The 19,594-nt window shown below is 50.3% G+C and overlaps 5 protein-coding genes across 5 annotated transcripts; 2 read left to right on the top strand and 3 right to left on the bottom strand.

The window, feature by feature from the left end:
• Positions 1 to 254: 254 nt before the first annotated feature.
• Positions 255 to 1,530, bottom strand: CORC01_10174 (methyltransferase OMS1; the record flags this gene model as incomplete). Its single annotated transcript, XM_022621803.1, has 3 exons — positions 255 to 277; positions 443 to 1,390; positions 1,485 to 1,530. The coding sequence occupies 3 exons, from the start codon at positions 1,528 to 1,530 to the stop codon at positions 255 to 257; spliced, it is 1,017 nt and encodes a 338-aa protein (XP_022471703.1).
• A 1,836-nt stretch (positions 1,531 to 3,366) lies between these two features.
• Positions 3,367 to 5,069, bottom strand: CORC01_10175 (uncharacterized protein; the record flags this gene model as incomplete). The annotated part of the gene is made up of 2 exons (XM_022621804.1): positions 3,367 to 4,891; positions 4,954 to 5,069. The coding sequence occupies 2 exons, from the start codon at positions 5,067 to 5,069 to the stop codon at positions 3,367 to 3,369; spliced, it is 1,641 nt and encodes a 546-aa protein (XP_022471704.1).
• Positions 5,070 to 6,438: 1,369 nt separating this feature from the next.
• CORC01_10176 (uncharacterized protein) lies at positions 6,439 to 7,718 on the top strand (the record flags this gene model as incomplete). The annotated part of the gene is made up of 3 exons (XM_022621805.1): positions 6,439 to 6,441; positions 6,505 to 6,689; positions 6,764 to 7,718. The coding sequence occupies 3 exons, from the start codon at positions 6,439 to 6,441 to the stop codon at positions 7,716 to 7,718; spliced, it is 1,143 nt and encodes a 380-aa protein (XP_022471705.1).
• Positions 7,719 to 8,991: 1,273 nt separating this feature from the next.
• Positions 8,992 to 10,869, top strand: CORC01_10177 (uncharacterized protein; the record flags this gene model as incomplete). The annotated part of the gene is made up of 3 exons (XM_022621806.1): positions 8,992 to 10,039; positions 10,096 to 10,457; positions 10,516 to 10,869. The coding sequence occupies 3 exons, from the start codon at positions 8,992 to 8,994 to the stop codon at positions 10,867 to 10,869; spliced, it is 1,764 nt and encodes a 587-aa protein (XP_022471706.1).
• A 1,064-nt stretch (positions 10,870 to 11,933) lies between these two features.
• CORC01_10178 (CCR4-Not complex component) lies at positions 11,934 to 18,340 on the bottom strand (the record flags this gene model as incomplete). The annotated part of the gene is made up of 3 exons (XM_022621807.1): positions 11,934 to 11,972; positions 12,044 to 17,979; positions 18,037 to 18,340. 3 exons carry the CDS (start codon positions 18,338 to 18,340, stop codon positions 11,934 to 11,936), a joined length of 6,279 nt encoding a protein of 2,092 aa, XP_022471707.1.
• Between the last annotated feature and the right edge of the window lie 1,254 nt (positions 18,341 to 19,594).

Below are 19,594 nucleotides of genomic sequence, written 5' to 3' on the forward strand. Positions count from 1 at the left end.
TCCTGAAGATGTCTATGCGGGCTTGGTGTTAGGGTTTCTTGGCCTGGAGGACAAGTATCAAAATCTGGCCGGGCATGATTGAAATGAAATAAACAAACCTCCTCTTTCCCTACAACACCCGAATCTCCACAGTTCACACTGACTTCTAGTCCGCCATTGACATGCGGCAAGGCCAAAGTAAGCCTTTCGTTTCGAGTAGAAAGAGGGAGAGACCAGGTATTAACTACGATACACCCGAATCCGAAATTTTCAATTCAATCCACAAAGTCGTCCCAAGCTGTGTAAAGTACGGGCGATCAACTTTCGTGACTTGGAGTCCGGGCGTAGACTCTGCGGCGTGCTCAACAATTTCAGCAATGTCTCGATTCCACCAACACCCGTATTCTTAAGGAGCCGGCGAGTTAGTCGGCGCTGATAATTCGCATTCAAGAAACGAACTTACTTTGAAAATGGGAAGCCGCAGACTTGTCCAGTAACCCGTTGACAAACCCCCACCATCCTCGACCATGCTCGACAAGAATGATCTTGCCTGTGTTCGGCTTCACTTTGCTGGCCAAATCCCGAACCATTTGTTCTGGGTCGCGGACACTGCATAGGGAGAACGTGGAGCAGACAAAGTCGTATTTAGGCTGCGTGGGGGATTGCTGAGGGGGTGAGGGAATGTATTCGTGAATGTCTGACCGAAACATTCGGAGCCTGCCTGAGAGGTAGGAAATACTACTGCATTCAGCATGAGACGATATGGTCTGCTTCTCACTCCTTGGCTCGAGGCGAGCTAGCTCAGGCACAACCTCTGCGAGCTTTTCGACGGCGACGCCAAGCATTTCACTGGAGATGTCGATTCCGGTGTAAGAGATCATCGTTGCCACGTCGGTCTTGGGGGACAGTGCGTTGGCTTTTGGCGCTGCAAGTGCCGGTGCTGTCGAGTTCGTTCGAGGGTTGAGAACATCGCGCCAGTCAAAAAAAGAAAGGTTACGGCCGGTGCCCATGGCGACCTCAAGCACATGTCCCGAAGCCTCTGCAGCAAGTCTTTGCCGTAGAGAAGTGATGCCCGACAACCATTCGGAGCCATCTAGACTCTGGTCAAATTTCCTAGCCGAATCCTTAGTAAAAACGTTTGGCCGCCCTGTCGGAACTGCATCTGGCGCTGGGCCAGGGTCTTCATGGCAGGATGAAGAGCATAACGAGGACGCCAGAAAGCTGAAATATATACCCAGCCCCAGAGCTACCACTCCGGAGGCGAGCAATGGTATCCTCCTGGCCTTGAAGATGGCATCGGCTGTTTCGAGGGTAGTCGGAGCCGTGGACCTCGGGGGGGATTGATCGGCAAGACGTGTAGTGTAGATTTTGATAGGATTTGTACTGCAAGATGGTAAGCGATGCCCGCTGACTAGTTATGATTTGGACTGACGGTCGTAAAGCTCTTGCGATATTTCCACCAGGTCGAGTCGAAGCAGGCCGTTGCGCAATATTTAGAAAAATACATGCGGCTGGGCGAGGGGCCCTCACGCCGGATGCAAGATGTAGCATGGGTTGCAATCGCTGTCCGGGTCATTGGGGGGGGATATTGGTCCTTCTGGGATTCAGTTGCGACCGTGCTGGATCACAGCGCAGCTGTTCAAACCGTCGCCATGCTACATCTACGCCTTTAGTATGGTGATGTTGATCTTGCGTCAATGAGATACCTCTGTGTGCGCAAAGCACAGGCGGAGCGTTCAATTCTCCGCTGCGACCGGGTAGTTGCGGGGACCTAGCTAATTTGTCGCGACTCCAGCTAAGTCCCCCCTAAATGCGGAACACCCCCCCATCCGGAACAAAATTAAATATTTAATATTTATTAACTTACTTCTTACATTTTTTAAAATTATTAATAAAATATACATTAAGTTTTATAAATATATATATAATAAGCTTTTTAATTTATAAATAAGTTAATTATTTAGGTTTTTTAAAAAGTAATAATTTTTAAAATAAAGCTTAATAATTAAAATATAAAGTATTTTATAATTATTTTTATTTATAAATTTATATAAAAAGCTTAAATTTTACTTTTAAAAAAATTAATATTATAATTTTAGTATAATAATATAATAATATAATATAGTTTTTCTTTATTAAATTTAATATTAAAATTTTTAAAGTTAATATAAACTTTAAAGTTATTAATAAATATTTTTTAATAAAAATATTTTAAGAAAACTAAAATCTCTTTATAAATAGAACATTATTTATTATTTATTTTTACACAATAGCTTTAAGAGATAAAAAATAAATATATTTTTATAAAAAGATAAAAATATATAATATTTATATAGAAATAAGAATATATAAATAAAAGGGTAGTAATACGTAAATAACTAAAGTTTTTTAAGAGTAAAGAGAGTAATATAATTAAATTACTATATAAGGAGTTGCTTATTTAAAGAAAAGTCTAAATAGGTAAAACTACGCCTTTATATAGATATAAAAACCTCTTACTAAAATATTCTATAGCTTATTAATAAAGATCAAATTAAAAAGCGTATTTATAAGTAATTAAGTAATCGCAATACGTAATCCTATAAAAAGAAAGCTCCCGAGCGTTCTAGTGATTTCTAATACGTTCGATCACCTATGTAAGCTTATGTAAGCAGTTTTGTTTATATAATTAATATTTATATTAATCTATATTTTTCATAGATTAATATAATATATAGTTTGCTTATATAATATTGTTAAATAAGGCAAATAAGAAAGTAAACGTATTTACCATTTTAACATTTATTAAAATAATAAATAAAATAAATTTTTTTTTTTAAAAGTAAATAAATTTAATTTTTTTTAAAAGAAAATTAAGATTATAACTTATTTATTATATATTTTCTTATTAGAAATATATAAATTTTTTATTATATTTTTATAATAATTAAATTCTTGTTAATAAATATTTAAAGTTTGTGAGTTTTGGTGTAAAAGGTGTTCCACATTAGGTGTGTTCCGGATCCTGGGGTGGGGACTTACCTACTAGACCTATCTATGCACCTACTGATGGTGCTAAGGCACGTGGGCACCTAATACCTGTAAGGCTCAATCGAGCCGGACGGCGTATGGGTCCGGGTTGGAATAGATGATATACTGTCCACCCATTTCCTCCCACGCCTCGGGGCTCTTGGGTTTCCGCAGAGCATTGTGTTTTCACTTCGCGGAAAATTGCTGTCACGGCTGAGATGCGAGTACACGGGCGAGATACAAGGCATCCAGCATGGTACGGCCCATGGATACTCTACCTGACATGGACTTGCAAACGTAAGGTAGACGACGACAGCGCATTGCATTGCCGAAATCTGCTCATGCTAGCAAGACTGTCCATCACGGCGGTCAGATGATTTATTTTTTCGTACTATCGGTATGGTCTCGACGTAGCTGGAGAATTGAATCTAGCTTCAGACCACCTTTGGCGCCCCATCCTGCGACTCCTGGCTGCACATCTGGTCTTACGGAGGCATACCAGGTAAATGCCTTGCGGTTCATCTCGTGAGGCCCCAGGTTGCTCCAGCTACCGAATAACAGTCTGAGAGCGCCGAGGAGGCATCCTAGATTTCGCATTCTCTCGGCTTCATCCTCGGACTTGCTGACCCTCTTTTGCTTGGCTTTCGAAGCGCTCCCGCCGGAATGATCGACTGCAGGAATACCTCCGAAACTTCTGAGCAGGTACGCCCGGGCTGATTCCGGACGATATATAGAAACTCCGACAACATTAAGGCTTGGTTCATTGGCACTGCGGAGCCCGGAACCACCGTTCGCATTCTGCAGATCAAGTGCCCAGAGAGCTACATCGTCACATCCCTTGTGGTTCAGTGGCAGTCGTAGCCTCTGGGAAAGCGCCTCTGTGACGACGTTGCGCACCAGTCTCCAGCGATCTGGACCTAGCATCTCCCCCCCGAACCATCTGTTCAGCACTACGACGACATCGGTAATGCCGGCCTCTCTGATCAATCGTTGGATGAATTCGCCGCAGCCAGTTTCACCATCATCCTCACTCGCCTCCCATACCTCTCCCAGTCCCTTGTCTTGCCCGCCCTGCTCGCCTTGCCCCTGCCTTCTAACTCGGTAGGCCCAGACGTTATGCGTGGCTGTCTGTAATTGTGGCTCAGACAGCAAGAGCGAGCGAACGAGACCTGACGCCTCGGTGCTGTTACTTATATTTGCGACCCGCGCAACGAAAGTGGACGACTTGAAAGTGACCTGGCGGCTCACAGACCACGGGGATGCTGTGGATGCAACGCCCCCGTGGAATTGCCTTGACGATGTTGGCGGCTTCAGCGCCTGTAGAATATCATCTGGTGCGTTTTCTGCTTCCGGAGCTGCCAACTCACTACCTTGTAAGCTGTAGTCACCTCTCTTGAGGACAGCTATAGCCCTTCCCATAATATTGACCTTTGGCTGCCCTTCGCCCCATGAATTCTCTTCGTTGGTGGCCTTGGCCAGTCCGATGCTGATAGCCTTTGACTTCGAATTGGCGCTGACAACAGCCTGGGCTAGGCTGAGACGACTCGAGAGAGGCTGCACTGGCATTGTGTATCTGAGAAGTTCCAGCACGAAGGCCAACATTAATGGTGCTCGATTGGTGTATATAGAAACCCCGGCAATTTCTTCTTCGTTCACAACGATGGGAAGACTAAGGGAAGCCTCTATATCCTCCTCTGCACGTTGGGCCGGGCCTTCGAATTCGTCGCTATGGTGATAATTCTTGGGACGCTTCTCACTTGTAGAAGCAAGATGATTCCCGGATCTTTTGGTACTTGCTCGTTTCAAGTGAGTCTTGCATGCTGTTTGTAGGGCCTTGGCTGTCTTTGCGTCCCCCAGGCCGCGCTCTATCAAATCGAGCGAGGCGTCGCTTATCTGCTGGGTACTATTGGAAAGCTCGTGAGACGTGTGGAATCAAAAGCGAAATAGCGTACTTCATCAACACACCTCCGAAGCTCCACAGCCTGGAGTGCTTTGACCTGACCCATTGCAGCCATCATCGAGACACCCTTTCGGGAGGTGATGACCCTCAGTAATTCTTGAAGGTCCTTCTGTGAAGCCATCTTAGAATCGGGCTGGGTCAGTTGATTCACCAGCCACTTTCCTCGGCGTTGGTTGTATCGCAAACGTTAAGATGAGAGTGCCAGCAGTTTTGATGGAACAATTTGAGCTGGCTGCCTGCGTTGTGTCAAATGAAGTACGTGCAGGATTCGCACTTTGGCATTTGGATGTACGTCTGTTACGACCTATGCAAGACGGTATCATGGTTAATTGCATAACCAAATTATGAATATGGGCTTTCCTCAGAGTGGTTGTGGTCATTAGGTAGAAAATAACAAATATGCAACAAAAATAGCTGCATCTGCCCAGGAAATATCACTTACCTTAGTCAACGGCATCAGTACCCAGGTCTGCTTTATACACCAAAGTACCCCACTATAGAACCCCCTGAGGATCTTCTCTTTAAAGCGTCCACCCCTCTGTAATTTCTTATCTTAAATAAGAGGATGTCGTTAGAGGTATATATCCTTATCTGAATTAGTATTATCTAAGCAGCCTCAGCTAAAACCTCTGAGCGGCATTGGACTTGTAGGAGTACATATACGGAGACGCACCAACTGTCGTAAGGTAGGGTGATGAAGCCGAGCATGTGATAAGGTACGGCTAGCTGGAGGTATGTTGCTGTATAAAGTAAGATGTTGCTCCGCCGCCTGCAACGGGTGACGTGGCTGGGGACCTAAGGCGTGGCTGGTAAGGCAGGAAAACAGTCCCCTGTGCTGCGTCGACTTGCATTCTACAGAGTCTGTGTGTAGGCCAAGGTTAGTTAGTCAACGATTATTTTACTTCTTTTCTCGAAGACATTCCTTTCGTCAAAGATCCGCTCTTCATTTGACCTGCGGAAGACCAGCGCAAGCTGGACCGCCCCTCCCTCCCAGTCAACAGGCCATTCATGTCAGCAAATTCCAGTGGGCGAGGGCGAAGGACCAGCCGAGCGCCACACATCTGAGAAATGGTACAAACGAAGTGGCCGGGCTTGAGCCACCTCCCCATCTTCCCTTTGCTCAAAGCAGCTCGAGCTTCGAACCCGTTTGCACTTCTACATCTCAGCATCATCCTTCAGCGTGATAGGCAGCTCTGACCAGCCTGAAATCGGTGTCTGCACTGTGCCTCTTCAACTCAAGAGCACCCTGTGCTGCCGTTGTCGCCTCGGTTGACTACTCAGTCTCCCTTCTCAAGTACAGCTAATTACTTGTCTCTATCGAACAAGGCGTTCTAATGAAGCAACCGTTTGTACTCCTCCGACGACATCGCCAGTAACTCAAGCGACATCAGTTCCCTACGAATTGGCTCTGAACCTAAAGCTGGAGCATCCCTCACTCAGCCACTGAGACCAAGCTCGAAGGCAGCCAGCCTCACCTGTTCTCAGATACAATGGTACGCTCTCTGCCCAGTATCGTGATTCGCTAGCCGTCAAGATTCTAAGTCTGGCCTTGGTAGGAGGTATTAAGTAAGGCATCTCGAGCCGCCACGTCCAAGACTGCACAGCGGACACTCGTGAATGCGAGCCTCCTCGTTGGTGCTTCGCTATTCCTGCTGCCATTTGCTGCTATCGCCTCAGTCCTGTTTTTCCGCGACTATCTACCTGAACAGGTGGTGACGACCCCAGTCCACCTCCAGTACGGGTGAGTTTGTTTCGCGTCGCTAACTGCTCCACATTGAATCCAATGGGGACGTTGCGGGCTAATATCAACTCCAGATCAGGACCGAACCCTTTTGGAACAGCAGCCATCCCGACATCTGCTTTGAGGACGCAGCAGGAGTACGATGTATCCGTCACGTTGTCTATGCCCCGTTCGCCCGCCAACACGCAGCGAGGCAACTTCATGATTGCTCTCCACTTGCTGGACGTCGGAGCGTTGTCGACGGGGGATGACAAAATACAGCCTCATATCGCTCCCGAGCCATATGCCCATTTCGACGGCAAGAGAGTCCTATTGTCTTCTCGGCGGCCCGCTTTGGTGCCATATCAAGATCCACTGGTGTCGACAGCGTCGCGAATACTCTTTCTAGCCTACCACGTTTTGTTTGTGGACTCAGAAACATGCATACTTACCGTGCCTATGGCCGAGCGCGTCGAGTTGGCCAAGGGCTCTTCCCTACCCGCCTCTGCGTATCTTGAAATCCAGAGCGGCCAGGAGATTGAGACGTACTATGCTTCGATAACGCTGACTGCCCAGCTCCGGGGATTACGCTGGCTAATGTACAATTACCGCGTGACAACCTTGACCGCCGCCGTCCTGCTGTTCTGGGCATCCGAGATCCTGTTCATGGCCGTGGCTTGGCTGGCATGGGCCGGACTTTCAGGATCATCACCGCGCTCTGGCAAGAACGATGGACGAGCCGTGGAACAGTCGTACTCAAAGTCAAAAGGTCAAGTCAAGCGAGAGGATGGGAGTGGTATTGATGAGCTGTCGGATGCACCCAGAACCTTTCCTACCTACGGCAATCAGGCCCCCTTACGATACGAGCCTGAAGTCAAGGTTGAGCAACATGCGGGCCCTCGCGTGGAGGACCTGCTCCCGCTCGGCGGCGAGGCCGACGACGAGGAAGAAGATGACGGAAGGGGATTCAGAGGAGACTCGGGTATTGGAACGAGCTACAGTGATGGAGGTTTCAGTAGTGTGCGGCGGAGGTCGTTACATAAAACTTGATAGTATGGGCTGCGGGAAGTCTGAGCTGGAGGGGTGGCGACACTGAGTCTGTGAGTCTTTCTTCGATTTGGACAATGCCAATTGCTACTGCGATGGAGCTGGTTTTTGAAAACCTGCCCCCGTAACACTTGGGGCTGGCGTGATGGCGGTTGACGCAGGAGTGCTATTATTGACCAGTAACTAGCTTTGTTGGCAGTAATATGACATTGTCTCAATTCAATGTTCGTTGAGCAGCTTGTTTCGACTTTCTCGGACTACTGGACCGCCTCAGCTTGACGCCCGGGCACAACTCGTCCGGGAGCTTTCGCCTAGCACCAGACTCACGTCTATGATTAATCCTTACCCCTGCTTACCTAACGCGGGGGAAGGGTGGGAGGGGGGGGTTTTATCTAAGTAGGCAAGTCGCGACTTGAAGGAAGGCACCTAAGAATACCTCTTGACTCGACGTGCCCTGCCCCCACAGTGCAATTCATCTCAGTGGATGTATGTAGCTGCACTGGCGGGAACACCCAAGCACGGGCACCCAAGGAACCTTTCCCCTCCAGGGCACTATCTTGTCGCTTCCTTGCCCTCCCACACCGCCAGCCGCTGCCGCCTTCTTCCTGAGCCTTGTCCTAACCTCGACCACACCACGCCGTAGCTACCAATACTCAGGTAATTTTCAGCCTCATCATCTCTTTACTGTCGACCTTGTGCTCTGCCCCTACTAGACCCTACGCATCTGCTTTCCCCTGTCATCGGGGCAACATGCGCACCATTTGCACCTAGGCCTCCCCGCCCAAGGTCTCATTACCCCCGATCGTCAGATCCACACCCACCTGGTCCATTCAGAGACGGTGAAGAAAGCAATTTCTACCTCAGCTTCGACCTCATAGTCGCATCAACTGCTGCTTCATTTTGCTACACATCAACCGCTACCAACCAGAGCAACTTTGACATCATCGAACCAACAAACCACCTCCCGAAGAAACTGTTGCCTGCGTTCCTCTCGGCAATCACAAAGGGAAGAAGATACCCCGCTATTCGTACCTCGTCCGCCGTGTGCCGCTGCGAATCCCGCAAACCAGTCACGAAACTATCAAATCACCAAGTCACCAAAATTACGTCTTTCAGCTGACCTTACCAACTCTCCCGAACCGTCTGTCCAACGCGCTTGTAAGGAACACTTCTTGACAGCCGTCTTGTCCCTCGCGACCGCGGTGCCCCTCGCCGACTCTCTTTCTTCCTAGCTCGGACTGTAGAGCCCCGAGACGCTCTAGTCCGCTTCGCAACCATGCCCTGCTTTAAAGGGATTGCTGTTAGCATACACGCCAACGGTGCCCCTCTTCCCGAGCATGGTATGCAAAAGCAATCACGTCTGTCACGGATTAGCACCTACATACCCGTGCCTCAACCAAGCATCAACCCCGATTCGAACAAGCCCGAGCCTGCCAAGTTCGCCATATCAATCACCCTCTTGACACCCGGCTTGCCAATCCCATACTCGACTCCAAGATCTACCGAAACGAACCCTTATCCGAAGCCCCAGTTTGTTGGCGGCCTCCCCACCGCCGCTCATGGCCCTTCAAAGTTCTCCGGAGTCGTCAACCCCTATATCCCCATGACCAATTCTGAAAATGAGACGATAGCTGCCTACATATACTTTGACGGAAGATCCAAGGAGGAAGTCGCCACGCTTTTGCGTCCGGGTGAAGAGACCTGGGTCAACAGCCGCTGGGTCCAGGTACCCGACTCGGAAGGCGGAGGTCTCGCCGAGCGCGAGTTCCTCTTCCGTGAAGTCGGCCTGGAGCGCTGGTTAAATGGCTTGGATCTACAAGGTCACGACGCCGCAGAGAAGCTGGAACGTCGCCGTCAAAAATTCGAGAAGCGGCGTAGAAGACAAAAAGCTACATCTGGAGCGACAACCATGCAAGTTGAGGAAGGTATCAACGGCCCCCGAGACACTCTTCGTTATGGCGCCGAAGATGGATCTCCCGTTGAGGCCGTTTTCGGTGAGGACGATTCTGATTCCTTGTCTGATGATGACGAGATCCCAGAGGCAACTGGCCAGATCAAGGTGTTGATGTTCCGTGTACTCGCTTCTGGCGAAATAAAAAAAGGAGAGTACTCTCCTCAGTTCGACGCCCACGACGACGACGACGATGCGGAGTCTGGAAAGCAAGGGAATGGAAAAAGCGGCGTCGATGCTGATGTGGAACACACTACAAGCTTTGCTAAGCCCAAGACACTGGATCCGAAGACCATCAGCACCCAAACCGTGACGGGTATCGACGGTCCCGATAAGCCATACGCTTCTTTCACATTTTTCTACCGTGGAGAGAGTAAGCCTGTCAATGTCTTAAAAATCGATGCTTTCCAAAAGGCTAACAACGTGCAGGGCAGCTCCAAAAGATTGGAATCATCGCCTCCTCAAAGACAGCCCAGGCAACGCCGGGATCTGCCAAACGTCGGTCTGGGCAGCTGGACTTCTCCAGCCTCGGTCCTCTGAGAACTTCCGGCACCGTTGGATTTTCTGCCTTCAGAGACCAGGATACTGAGGCAACCAGACGACGGAAAGCCCGCAAGAAGAGCAATGGCAACGTGGGAGGAGCTCTGAATGATGACAGCGACGACGAAGACGACGAGAGTGAACTTCTTGGGAAGATGCAGGATATTGATGAGAAGGACATCGATAACAAGCTCGCTCCTGAGGACGTCAGATCTCAAGGCGAGCTTGCTGATGGTGTAAATCGTATTCATGTATGTGGTATTACCCTGCCCGATTGTGTTAGCTTGGTTACTGACTGCTCAAACATAGCTCAAGAGAGCACACTCAGCCGAACCCGACCGATCTGAGAATTCAAGTGTCACAAACAACACTGCACACTCAGGCGCGCTTGCTGGTTCATCGACCAACAGCGTGACCACTGCACGCAATGGCCAACTTACTGCGGGCGCAACCCAAGGCGCCGGCAATGATGCTGCGATAGAATGGACCGTTGGAAGTCCCATGAAGAAACACCGGCCGAGTATTTCTGACGGAGACGACCAAGGCCGAGCTCAGCCAAGCAATTTAACCGCCGGCTTTGGCGATGTTATGGACGGCGCTAGTCCGGCGCAGAGAAACGCGCCAGCCACTTTGGGTCCGAATGTGGAGGAGGAGGAGCTTTAATGCTTATGTACTTGTGTTGCATAAATGATACACAGGGATATAAAAGGACCTCTTCTTCTTAGATGGGAATGTGGGAGTCTGGGTCATATGGTAGAGAGGACAGGCGATCCATGATGATATCCATGACAGGCGACTGCGACAAATCGAAGGGCGTCATAGTTACCGAAGTATGGCCTGCTCAGTGGTTTTGTATGCCGCTTTGGCAAGAATCAACCAAGCTACGACCATACGAAAAGCCAGGAGGCTTAACCTGCTTTTTATACAATTGTGCATAGGGCTTGTAAAAGGAGAAAAAAGGGGCGGGGGAGGGGCAGCGAATCGATGCCGCATCCTGTGCTCGAGGAGACAAAGGATTTTGACTACTTTTGGCCAGCCTGTGTGCTATGCCTGACGATCAGCTCGCGAAGGACAAAGCTAAGGTCTCTTGCATTTTCCATAGAACTCGGGTAACGGCGAATGTCGCTGCGAAATTTGTCTGGGTCTGCCCTTACTCGCATGCAAAGCACCTTGGGGGGGGGGCTGGTTCGAAGTGGATTGACATGTCGAAAAGACGAATAGTGAAGGGCAAGCCGAGGATGAAAGGCACCACTATTCGCATCAGTCTCGGTGATGCATTTCCTATTCTAGTCACCTTAATCTGATGCCTCGACACCAACGCTACCATACGCAGACACATGTTATCGATCTCGTCTCGTGACGCACAGCCTCCGTTGGCTCCGGCTAAAAGATACGCGTGCGTTCTCCCTATTATGCCGCCTTGACGCCGTTTTGACGAACACGACATGGAATACAGGCGAGACGCTTCAAAACCGCAGTGTCCAACATTCCACCAGAGTTCTCATTATCGTACATTAGCATAAATACTACAGGTTTTTTCCGTAATTTCCACATAAACGCCGTGAGGAAGGAATCGCCACCTAAGTCTCCTTTTTCTAAACCGCTATTCCGCCTATGTTCCTAACCGTCTTGAGCTGCACTCAATCCGAGGAGGGCACGTTACTACCGTCTCAACTTGTGAATAATGGCTACTGTCAGATCGGGCCTGAATCTTTCCATACAGATTTTCATGCGCGTTGCAAAATGGCATGGAAGCGTTCAATGACCTACTCAGTAACATTGCATTAGTCCCGGATGAATCAATGATGACGGAGTCGACCAAAGCTGTTTGACTTACCTCCGGGTTTGACTTCACGAATGGGAGGTCGAAAAACATGTACTTGTCATTTTTGAGCAACTCAACAACCGTCACCATGAGACCCCAAGGCTGGGGCCAATAGCCGATCAGGCGTTCCCAAAGCACCCTTGTAATTTGCTGCCTGATCTCCGTCTCCTCAGGGTCATTCATGTCCTGACCAAAGATCTCCAGTAAGACACGACTGAAATAGGTGGTGTGGGCATTAGGGAATCGCAGTTGGTTTGCTACGCTGGTAATGAGGTAGTAGCGGGCCTCAGGGGGGAGCTCGTGGAGCAAGATAGACATGATAGCGACGTCTGATGATGCTGGGTTGAAGACATCTGTGCCCTTCTGAGTTGACTGCTGAACAGCATAATTGCCGACATGAAGAGTGACGGCCTCAACTACCCGCAGATTAGTGTTAATAGGCACGTGCCCGAAGCCTGTGTCGGACCGCTGGCTCTCGACAATGGCTCGAGTAATGTGCGCTAATGTATCTTCGGACGGGCCGTTCTGTAGCGCGTGGTCGAGGACCTCAAGCAAGCCCAAGTCCCGAAGAATAGACGCAGAATTGTCCAGGGACTCAGGGGACTCTCGTACACCATCTACCCTATCAGCCTGCAAGCCAGGGAATGAAGGATCCGGCATTTGAGGATGGGCCGCTGGGTTCGCTGTCAATATGGCGTTGAGAAGTTGCTTGCAGTGAGGAGGGACACTGGCTGTGAGCTGCTGCGAGTGTGCCGCAAGGTAATCGGGGTAATCATGCTGCAGAATGACAAGCAGCTTGAGGGTTGCTCGATAGATCTCTCGTGCCACATTGGAGGGCTCAATGGCTTTGACTTGCTCGCCGATGTGCTCCAGGAGCAGTTGCAAGAGTTTAGTGAACGCAACCCACCCAGAACGATCCTTCATGACTGTAGGCAAAAACGCCCGATGCTGGAGGAGAGAAAACCATCCGAAAACGAAGCCAGGGAGATATTTCGGTCCTAGGTCTGCAAGCCTGGCAGCGAATTTGAGGAATAACTCGGATCTCTCAGACTCAGGAAGCTGTTCCGCGGTAGCACTGATTTCGTGAAGCAAAACCGACAAAAGACGATGAAACACTCTCTGGTTGAAGTGGTCGGCACGCTTCACATGGTGGTGGTTGAGAACGAGAGTAATGAAGGCCAAGACTGAATCCAAATAGACCGCTCGGCTGGGCATCGGTGTAGGCTGTGCCTCACCGTAAAGTCTAATGAAGATGTTGATCATCTTTGCGAGTGCATCGACGGCTAGGAAGGCGTCCGTCAAAGTTCCCGTCGAATGGACGAAGTGCTCAAATCTGTCTACCGACATGTCTGTCGCGACCCTGAGGAACACAAAAAGGTCGTCCTTGCTCTTAATGACACCTCTGATCTGCATTTGCTGCACGAACAAGATGGCAGAGTTCTCCGACCCGTCAGGGTTATTGCAAAGATGGATCCATTCGTCAAACACATACTCCATCTGGTCCTGCTGCAGTGCACCATTACTCTCCTGCTGCGCAGTTTGCGGCAGTGTTTGACCGGAAAGCTTCGCTTTCAAGCGCTGCCCGATGGCCGAGTCTGGCTCGTCCTGTATCCAGGACCAAGCTGCCTCGAGTGTCCGAACAAAGTCGCCATACAATGCCATTGGCCGGTTGCCGAGAAGGGTCAGATCGACCATTTGGTCCAAAAAGTCGAGCGAGCCTTCTTTCCTTTGCTGCAGGGCCTTGGACATGGACGAATCGATATTTCTCCAATCAAGAAGATCAGTGCGCAGCAGCGCGGCAAGCAGAGGCATTTGGAGAAACGTGGTTCCAGGCTGCTGGCGGAAGTGAGCCGTAACGCGATTGTTTAGCGTGGGACCAGAAATCTTCCGCAGTGTCTCTAGAACATGAACCAGGCTTTCCAAGGCTAGGTTGTCGTCGACCTGGCCAAAAATGAGCGTGATGATCTGATCGGCAGCGAACACCGCAAACTCGTCTGAAGTCTGTGATGTTTTGATCATGTGCTGAACCAATGCGTCGACAACATCAAGGACCGGATGTGGCCGAGGGAGATCAGCAAAGTGTTCCTCACGTGCTTCGGTCGCCACGCGCTGTAGTTCCATGAGAAGCTTCTGAACACGCTCAACCAGCGCGCGGCCATCCATTTGGAAGGCTTGCGGTCTCGTGCTAGGCATCGCTCCGTTATGAACGGGGGTGTACTGCTGAATCTGAGAGCCGAGGTGCTGGACAGCTGGCGCATCTGTAGCAGCACTCAGGCTGGTCACAGCAGAGAACTGGTCTTGGAGAACTTCATTGGCCAGCGATCGGGTCGCATCTGACGCCGAGGGCACATGTAACGGGGCATTTGAGGTGGTGGTTCGAGGCTGACGGGCGAAGTCTTCGTAGATGGCCATCTGTTCAGGGTTCAGGCCGCCCATGCTCGGTGACAGCTTGAACGGGTTAGGAATGGTCCATGCCCAACGACTGAGAGATGCATCCACATATGGCTCGTTGGGCCGCTGGAGACGATGACGACGGCGTGCTTCCAGTTCGGGCTCGATCATCTCCTCAATCTCCGGTACAGCTCTCTCCTCTGCCTGCTTCTCGATGATGTTGCATGCGAGATCAAGATTTGAGTTTACGCACATGATGATAGTGCCCTCTGGTAAGCCTTGCGGTAGGTCGTTAGACGAGTTTCGCATGTAGTTGGTGAAGTTGGCTCTCAATGGCTCCTTGGAGGTCACCAGTGCCAAGCTTCCGGCCGTTGCCTTGACCATGCTGATGGCCGATGTCCTGACCCGATTTTCATCAGGCTCAGTAGCAAAGTCCTTGTGGATCATTTGCTGGGTGGAAATGGCAGCAATAGTAACCGATCGGTCCACCACAGGCTGGATGATATCTTGCAAGGCCCGGGTAAGAGCAGTGCGAACGATCTCGTGCAGTCGAGTAGCCGTTACCACCATCTCGTTCGTGGGCGGAATATGAATGAGCGGGCCAAGATCTGGGATTGATGCAGCAATAACCTGTGGCGACAGACCAGCGGTGACGCCGGAAGAAATTCCATTCAGGGAAAGATTTTCAAACGTTTCCAATGTGTCTTGAGAAACCAGCTCTTGAGCGTCTTCGACAGCAGCACGATTGAGAATCTCGCCAGACGGTTCAATGCTTTTGTGGTCAAGATTCAGGCCTTTGCACAACACTTCAATCTCAAACTTGAGATTGAGCTTGAGCTCAGCATGGTGGTATAACTCGATGAGTAAGTGGATGATGTCCATCAGCCATGGGTTCGGAGGTCGAAACACGGTTGAGTTGACGCCCTGGAGAATGACTTTGCAAACGAAAGGGATGACCACGATGAGCCTCTTGGTGTCGTGTGCTTCGATCAAGAGCTGTTTGAAAGCAATATTCCTGTGCTTAATCGGCTTATCCCGTGCAAGAGTGAGGAGACCAAGCCAGCCCCCAAGATTCTTGAGGTGTGACCGCTCGGTCGAGTTCTGCATGGTGGTCTCAGAGTTCAACATACGAGCAACGCTGACGTACGTTTCTCTCAAAACCTCTCCCCATAAAATCTTGTCCTCGAACAGCTTGACCAGTTCAAGATAAACCTGGTGATAGTTAGGCTGCATCTTGGCTCGTTCCTCGACCAGGTGGCTTGCGAACCATTGCTGATAACGGTGCTCTAAGATGTCTCGCAACTCTTGACACATGGTCTGAAGAGTTGTCTCGGTAAGATTATTCAAAACGAACTGAATTTTGCCTTGAGTATCGCTTGATGGCTCTTCGCAGTCGACTCCAGGCGAGCGTTCAGATGCGTTAATAGACGAGAAGGGCGGTGGTTGTCGATCCATAGGTCTGCCTTCGGTGGCGTTGCCGTTCGTCAGAGACTCACTATTGGCTTGAACCGACGGCATAATACCGTTGCGCGATCGAACAAGTTCATCCTCGTGATCTCTGACGACGTCTTCAGCTTTCTTCCAGGCTTCAGTGCCTTGTAAGCCGGGTATCTGCAATAGTTGTCGACAGAAGCCGGGCCACTCTCGGAAGCGAGAAAACAGTTGCATCAAGGCCTGCAGTCCAAATTTGTACATGGAATCCTCCGGCAGATAATCCCTGACAGCCTCTAGAATCATACCAAGGCCAATCTTGAGAGGGAGATCTGAAATGAGCTTGTGGGATATGATGCCGCCGAAAAGCACTGCAGTCGTCGCGAGCGCTTCCAAGGGGTAATCGACATAATGGGCGTACTCGTCGAACAGGCCGTGAATCATGCATGCGAACACGTCTTGATCGAGTGAATCGCGGGAATGTTTGTATCGATCCAGGACCTCGACAATGTTGCGGACTTGAATTTCATCGCCGTACATCTTCTTGTAGTGCTCTTCCATCTTACTATTGGCTGCGGCAGGCAACGCGTTTCCGTCTTTGCCGTTGACGTCGATGATGTCGTCGAAGCCTTCGCCATAATTGATCAACCTCGGGTAGACGGTGATACAAGATCTTTGCACCATGATGAGATCCTGCAAGGGAGTCTTGGGGAGAAAGTCTTCCAGAATCTGCAAAAAAGCAGCCACCGTTCTCACTTGAAGAGTGGTGCTTGATTTGACGGCAGGTTGACCATCCGGAGGGCGCTGGAATTGCAATTCCAAGTTCGCCTTGATGAGCAAAAACTGCAGCAAAGACCGAGCAATTTCGTTGCTTCTCTCGGAGTTGAGCCGCGCCCAGTTGGCCAAGTCAAGATATCCCTCAGCATGAGCAAGCGCTGCGAGGTCGAGCCCGAAGCCATTTGACAGATACACGAGCTCATCTAGCCACTTGTGCTTGAAGGCATGCTCAAAGATCAAGGGAAGATCGGTTGGCTTTATGGCATGTGCCTCGATCAGCCGCTGAATCACCCACTCCTTATCCTTCTTCCACAAACTGTCGAGGACGAAATCATACTCCGTTGACCGCTTGTAAAGGAAGCTTTCGAACAGTGAGTTCAGAGTATCGACTGCCATTGTTGGCCAAGGTTTCGGAACCCCGAATGCGGAAACGACGAAGATGTCTAGGTTAGGCACCACAACTTCCTGGAACAAGCGCTTGGCTTCGACGCTCTGCGACGCATGTACTGAATGAAGAGCAACGTGGAATACGGCCGACAATGCCTCAACTGACACTAGAGCATGCTTGACCGCAAACGCCGCGCGCTGCTGAACCTCCTGAGCAGATTGCGCATAAGTTTCCAAGGCCAGCGTTGGAACCAATCCGGGAATAGTGCTGGCGTCGAGCTGATCGGGCTGGAGCGAGGCGAAAGCGCAAATGAAGGACAGTTGGGTTTCTGGATGTTCCCAATTTCCACCCCATAATTTCTGAATGTCGAATGTCTGGTCCTCTTCCGCAATCGGCAGTAACGCGTTGTACAGGCGTAGAAACTGCCGTGAGGAAATTCGGGCGGATCGTTGATCGAAATACGAAACTACGTCTTGCCACCTGAATGACGAGGGGAGAACTCTGAGAAGGGCTGCGGCAAGGATCGACGGGTCGTACCGTGGTGTCTGGCTGATAGTGCTGTAAGTCAGGGCGATGGACACTTGCTCCTCACTCAGCTGAATGTTCTGAGGCCGACTTTGCAGGTATGAGACGCAGGTCTCCTCGTCTCGAGTAAAGTCACCGCCCGTTCTTTGGATATATGTTGCTAGAGCATTTGGAGGTTTGTCGGCCAAGACTCTGACCAAGTCAAGCGCTGCAAGCACTTCGGAAGGCGGTGGGGCCTGATCTCCATGCCACCTTGCCTGAACCTTGTAGGCAAGTTCAGACTTGGACGCAGCGTTGAAGTTTGGTGGTTGGTACTGAATGAAGCGGTCGACGAGTACGGCGATGAACGAATCGGTCAAATCTGCGTGCTCTTCTAGTTCGCGCCGGGTAAGAATGTTCACGAAAGTCGGGAAATTCGTGGATAAGATGGCATCAGCTGGGTAGAGTTATTAGCATCAGAGACATCCTCTCTCGGAACATGAAGACAACCAACCCTTGGTCTTGAGGTCAGCCCTCGATCCTGTTTTGAAGGCTAACGCCAGTATCGTTTTTTCGAGAGCATCCAATTTGAACGCTTCCATGAATGTCGACATGTCAAAGTCGCGGAACAGGTCTTCTGTACCTGTTTCGATAGACTCGGCAATCTTGTTGGCCTGGTTGACGTCGTGAGAAATCTTCTTCATCTCGCTCACGAGAAGGTGAAAATTGCCATTAGCCCCCGGCCGCGTATGTCCATGGAAAATATGCCCAGCATGGGCAGCGACAAGGCGCGTAAAATACTTTGCGAAGACCTCCATTCCGTGTTCATTGATGAGCTAAAGAAGACGGATATTGCATTAGCATAGAGCAAGTGGGACACTGGAATGATGATGGTTTGGTTGCGAGTTAGACGCGGGTAGGTAGGCTACCTTTTGTAGTTGTTCTGCTTGTGTCTCCCACTTGGCGCGGTCCTTATCCTCCTTGATGGCACCGAGGAGCAAGTAAACTTGTGCGACAGCGATTTTGACCAGGGGATTGGGCCCTGTCGGACTACTTGTACTGGGACTTGCGCCTGCACTTAACACAGCGGATTGCGACGGATGGAGCGAGTGCCAGGCTCCTGTGTGCAGTGTCTGTGGAGGATATGGACAGAATGATCCCGATCGTGGTTGTGGGACCATGGGAGAGTATTGCGTATCGAGGCGGATGAAGTTTGGAAGGAGAAGTCCGTCCTATGGGTAGACCAGACTAGACCAACTTCCTCGCTGAGGCTTCCGATATCGAGCCGCCAAAGAAAGCTATTGCGATCGACTACGCCGACATGAACGTCGAGCACTTCCAGGACCGTGAGTGGCCGTCGGCGAGAAGCGATGAGCCGTCAATGACGCCGTTGACACGCGAGTACGCCGGGAAACAAGAATGGGCGGAGGAGAGGATGCGGAGTCCGAGTCTGAATCGTTGCTGATGCGATGGGAATATTGGGCAGAGGAGGGGAGGGGACCTGGCACTTGAGCCAGGTCGACCGAGAGCGCTTTCAAGATGCCCACCGACGTTCGGGTGGGGATCGATGAGCGGCTTCTGAAAGTAGCTGGTGATTGCCAAAGGTTAAGGAGGAGGATGGAAGGGAGAGATGGAAAGAGAGAGAGAGAGAGAGAGAGAGAGAGGGAGAGGGAGAGTTCGTGGGAAGATGCGACGTTGATCGATCGGGAACGTCTAAAGTGCGGTGCTTGACAGCTTCGCAAATGGAAGAAGAAATTAGAGTCTGGCCGGGTTGGAAGGTACGTGAAGACGTGGAGGCTCTTAGGTCGCAGGTAGGGGATTGGCTTGGACCGATAGAGAAAGCAAAGGCGGAGAATACCTAGACGACGCGGCAGAGAAAAGGTACCTTACCTAGGTAGTAAACGTAAGAAGAAACACGCAGCACGAGGTACCCGATCTCAAGGAAAAGCGGCAGGTGTAAAGTACCTTAAGGTATGATAAGGTGGTAAGTAACTGAAGGTGCCCAGAGAGGGCTGCGTGCACCTAGAGCACGGGCACCGACTGGCAGAATTGAGGCCCGACACCTACAAGTG

The sequence above is a fragment of the Colletotrichum orchidophilum genome, assembly GCF_001831195.1.
Source record: "Colletotrichum orchidophilum strain IMI 309357 chromosome Unknown Scaffold_98.1, whole genome shotgun sequence".
NCBI lineage: Eukaryota > Fungi > Ascomycota > Sordariomycetes > Glomerellales > Glomerellaceae > Colletotrichum > Colletotrichum orchidophilum.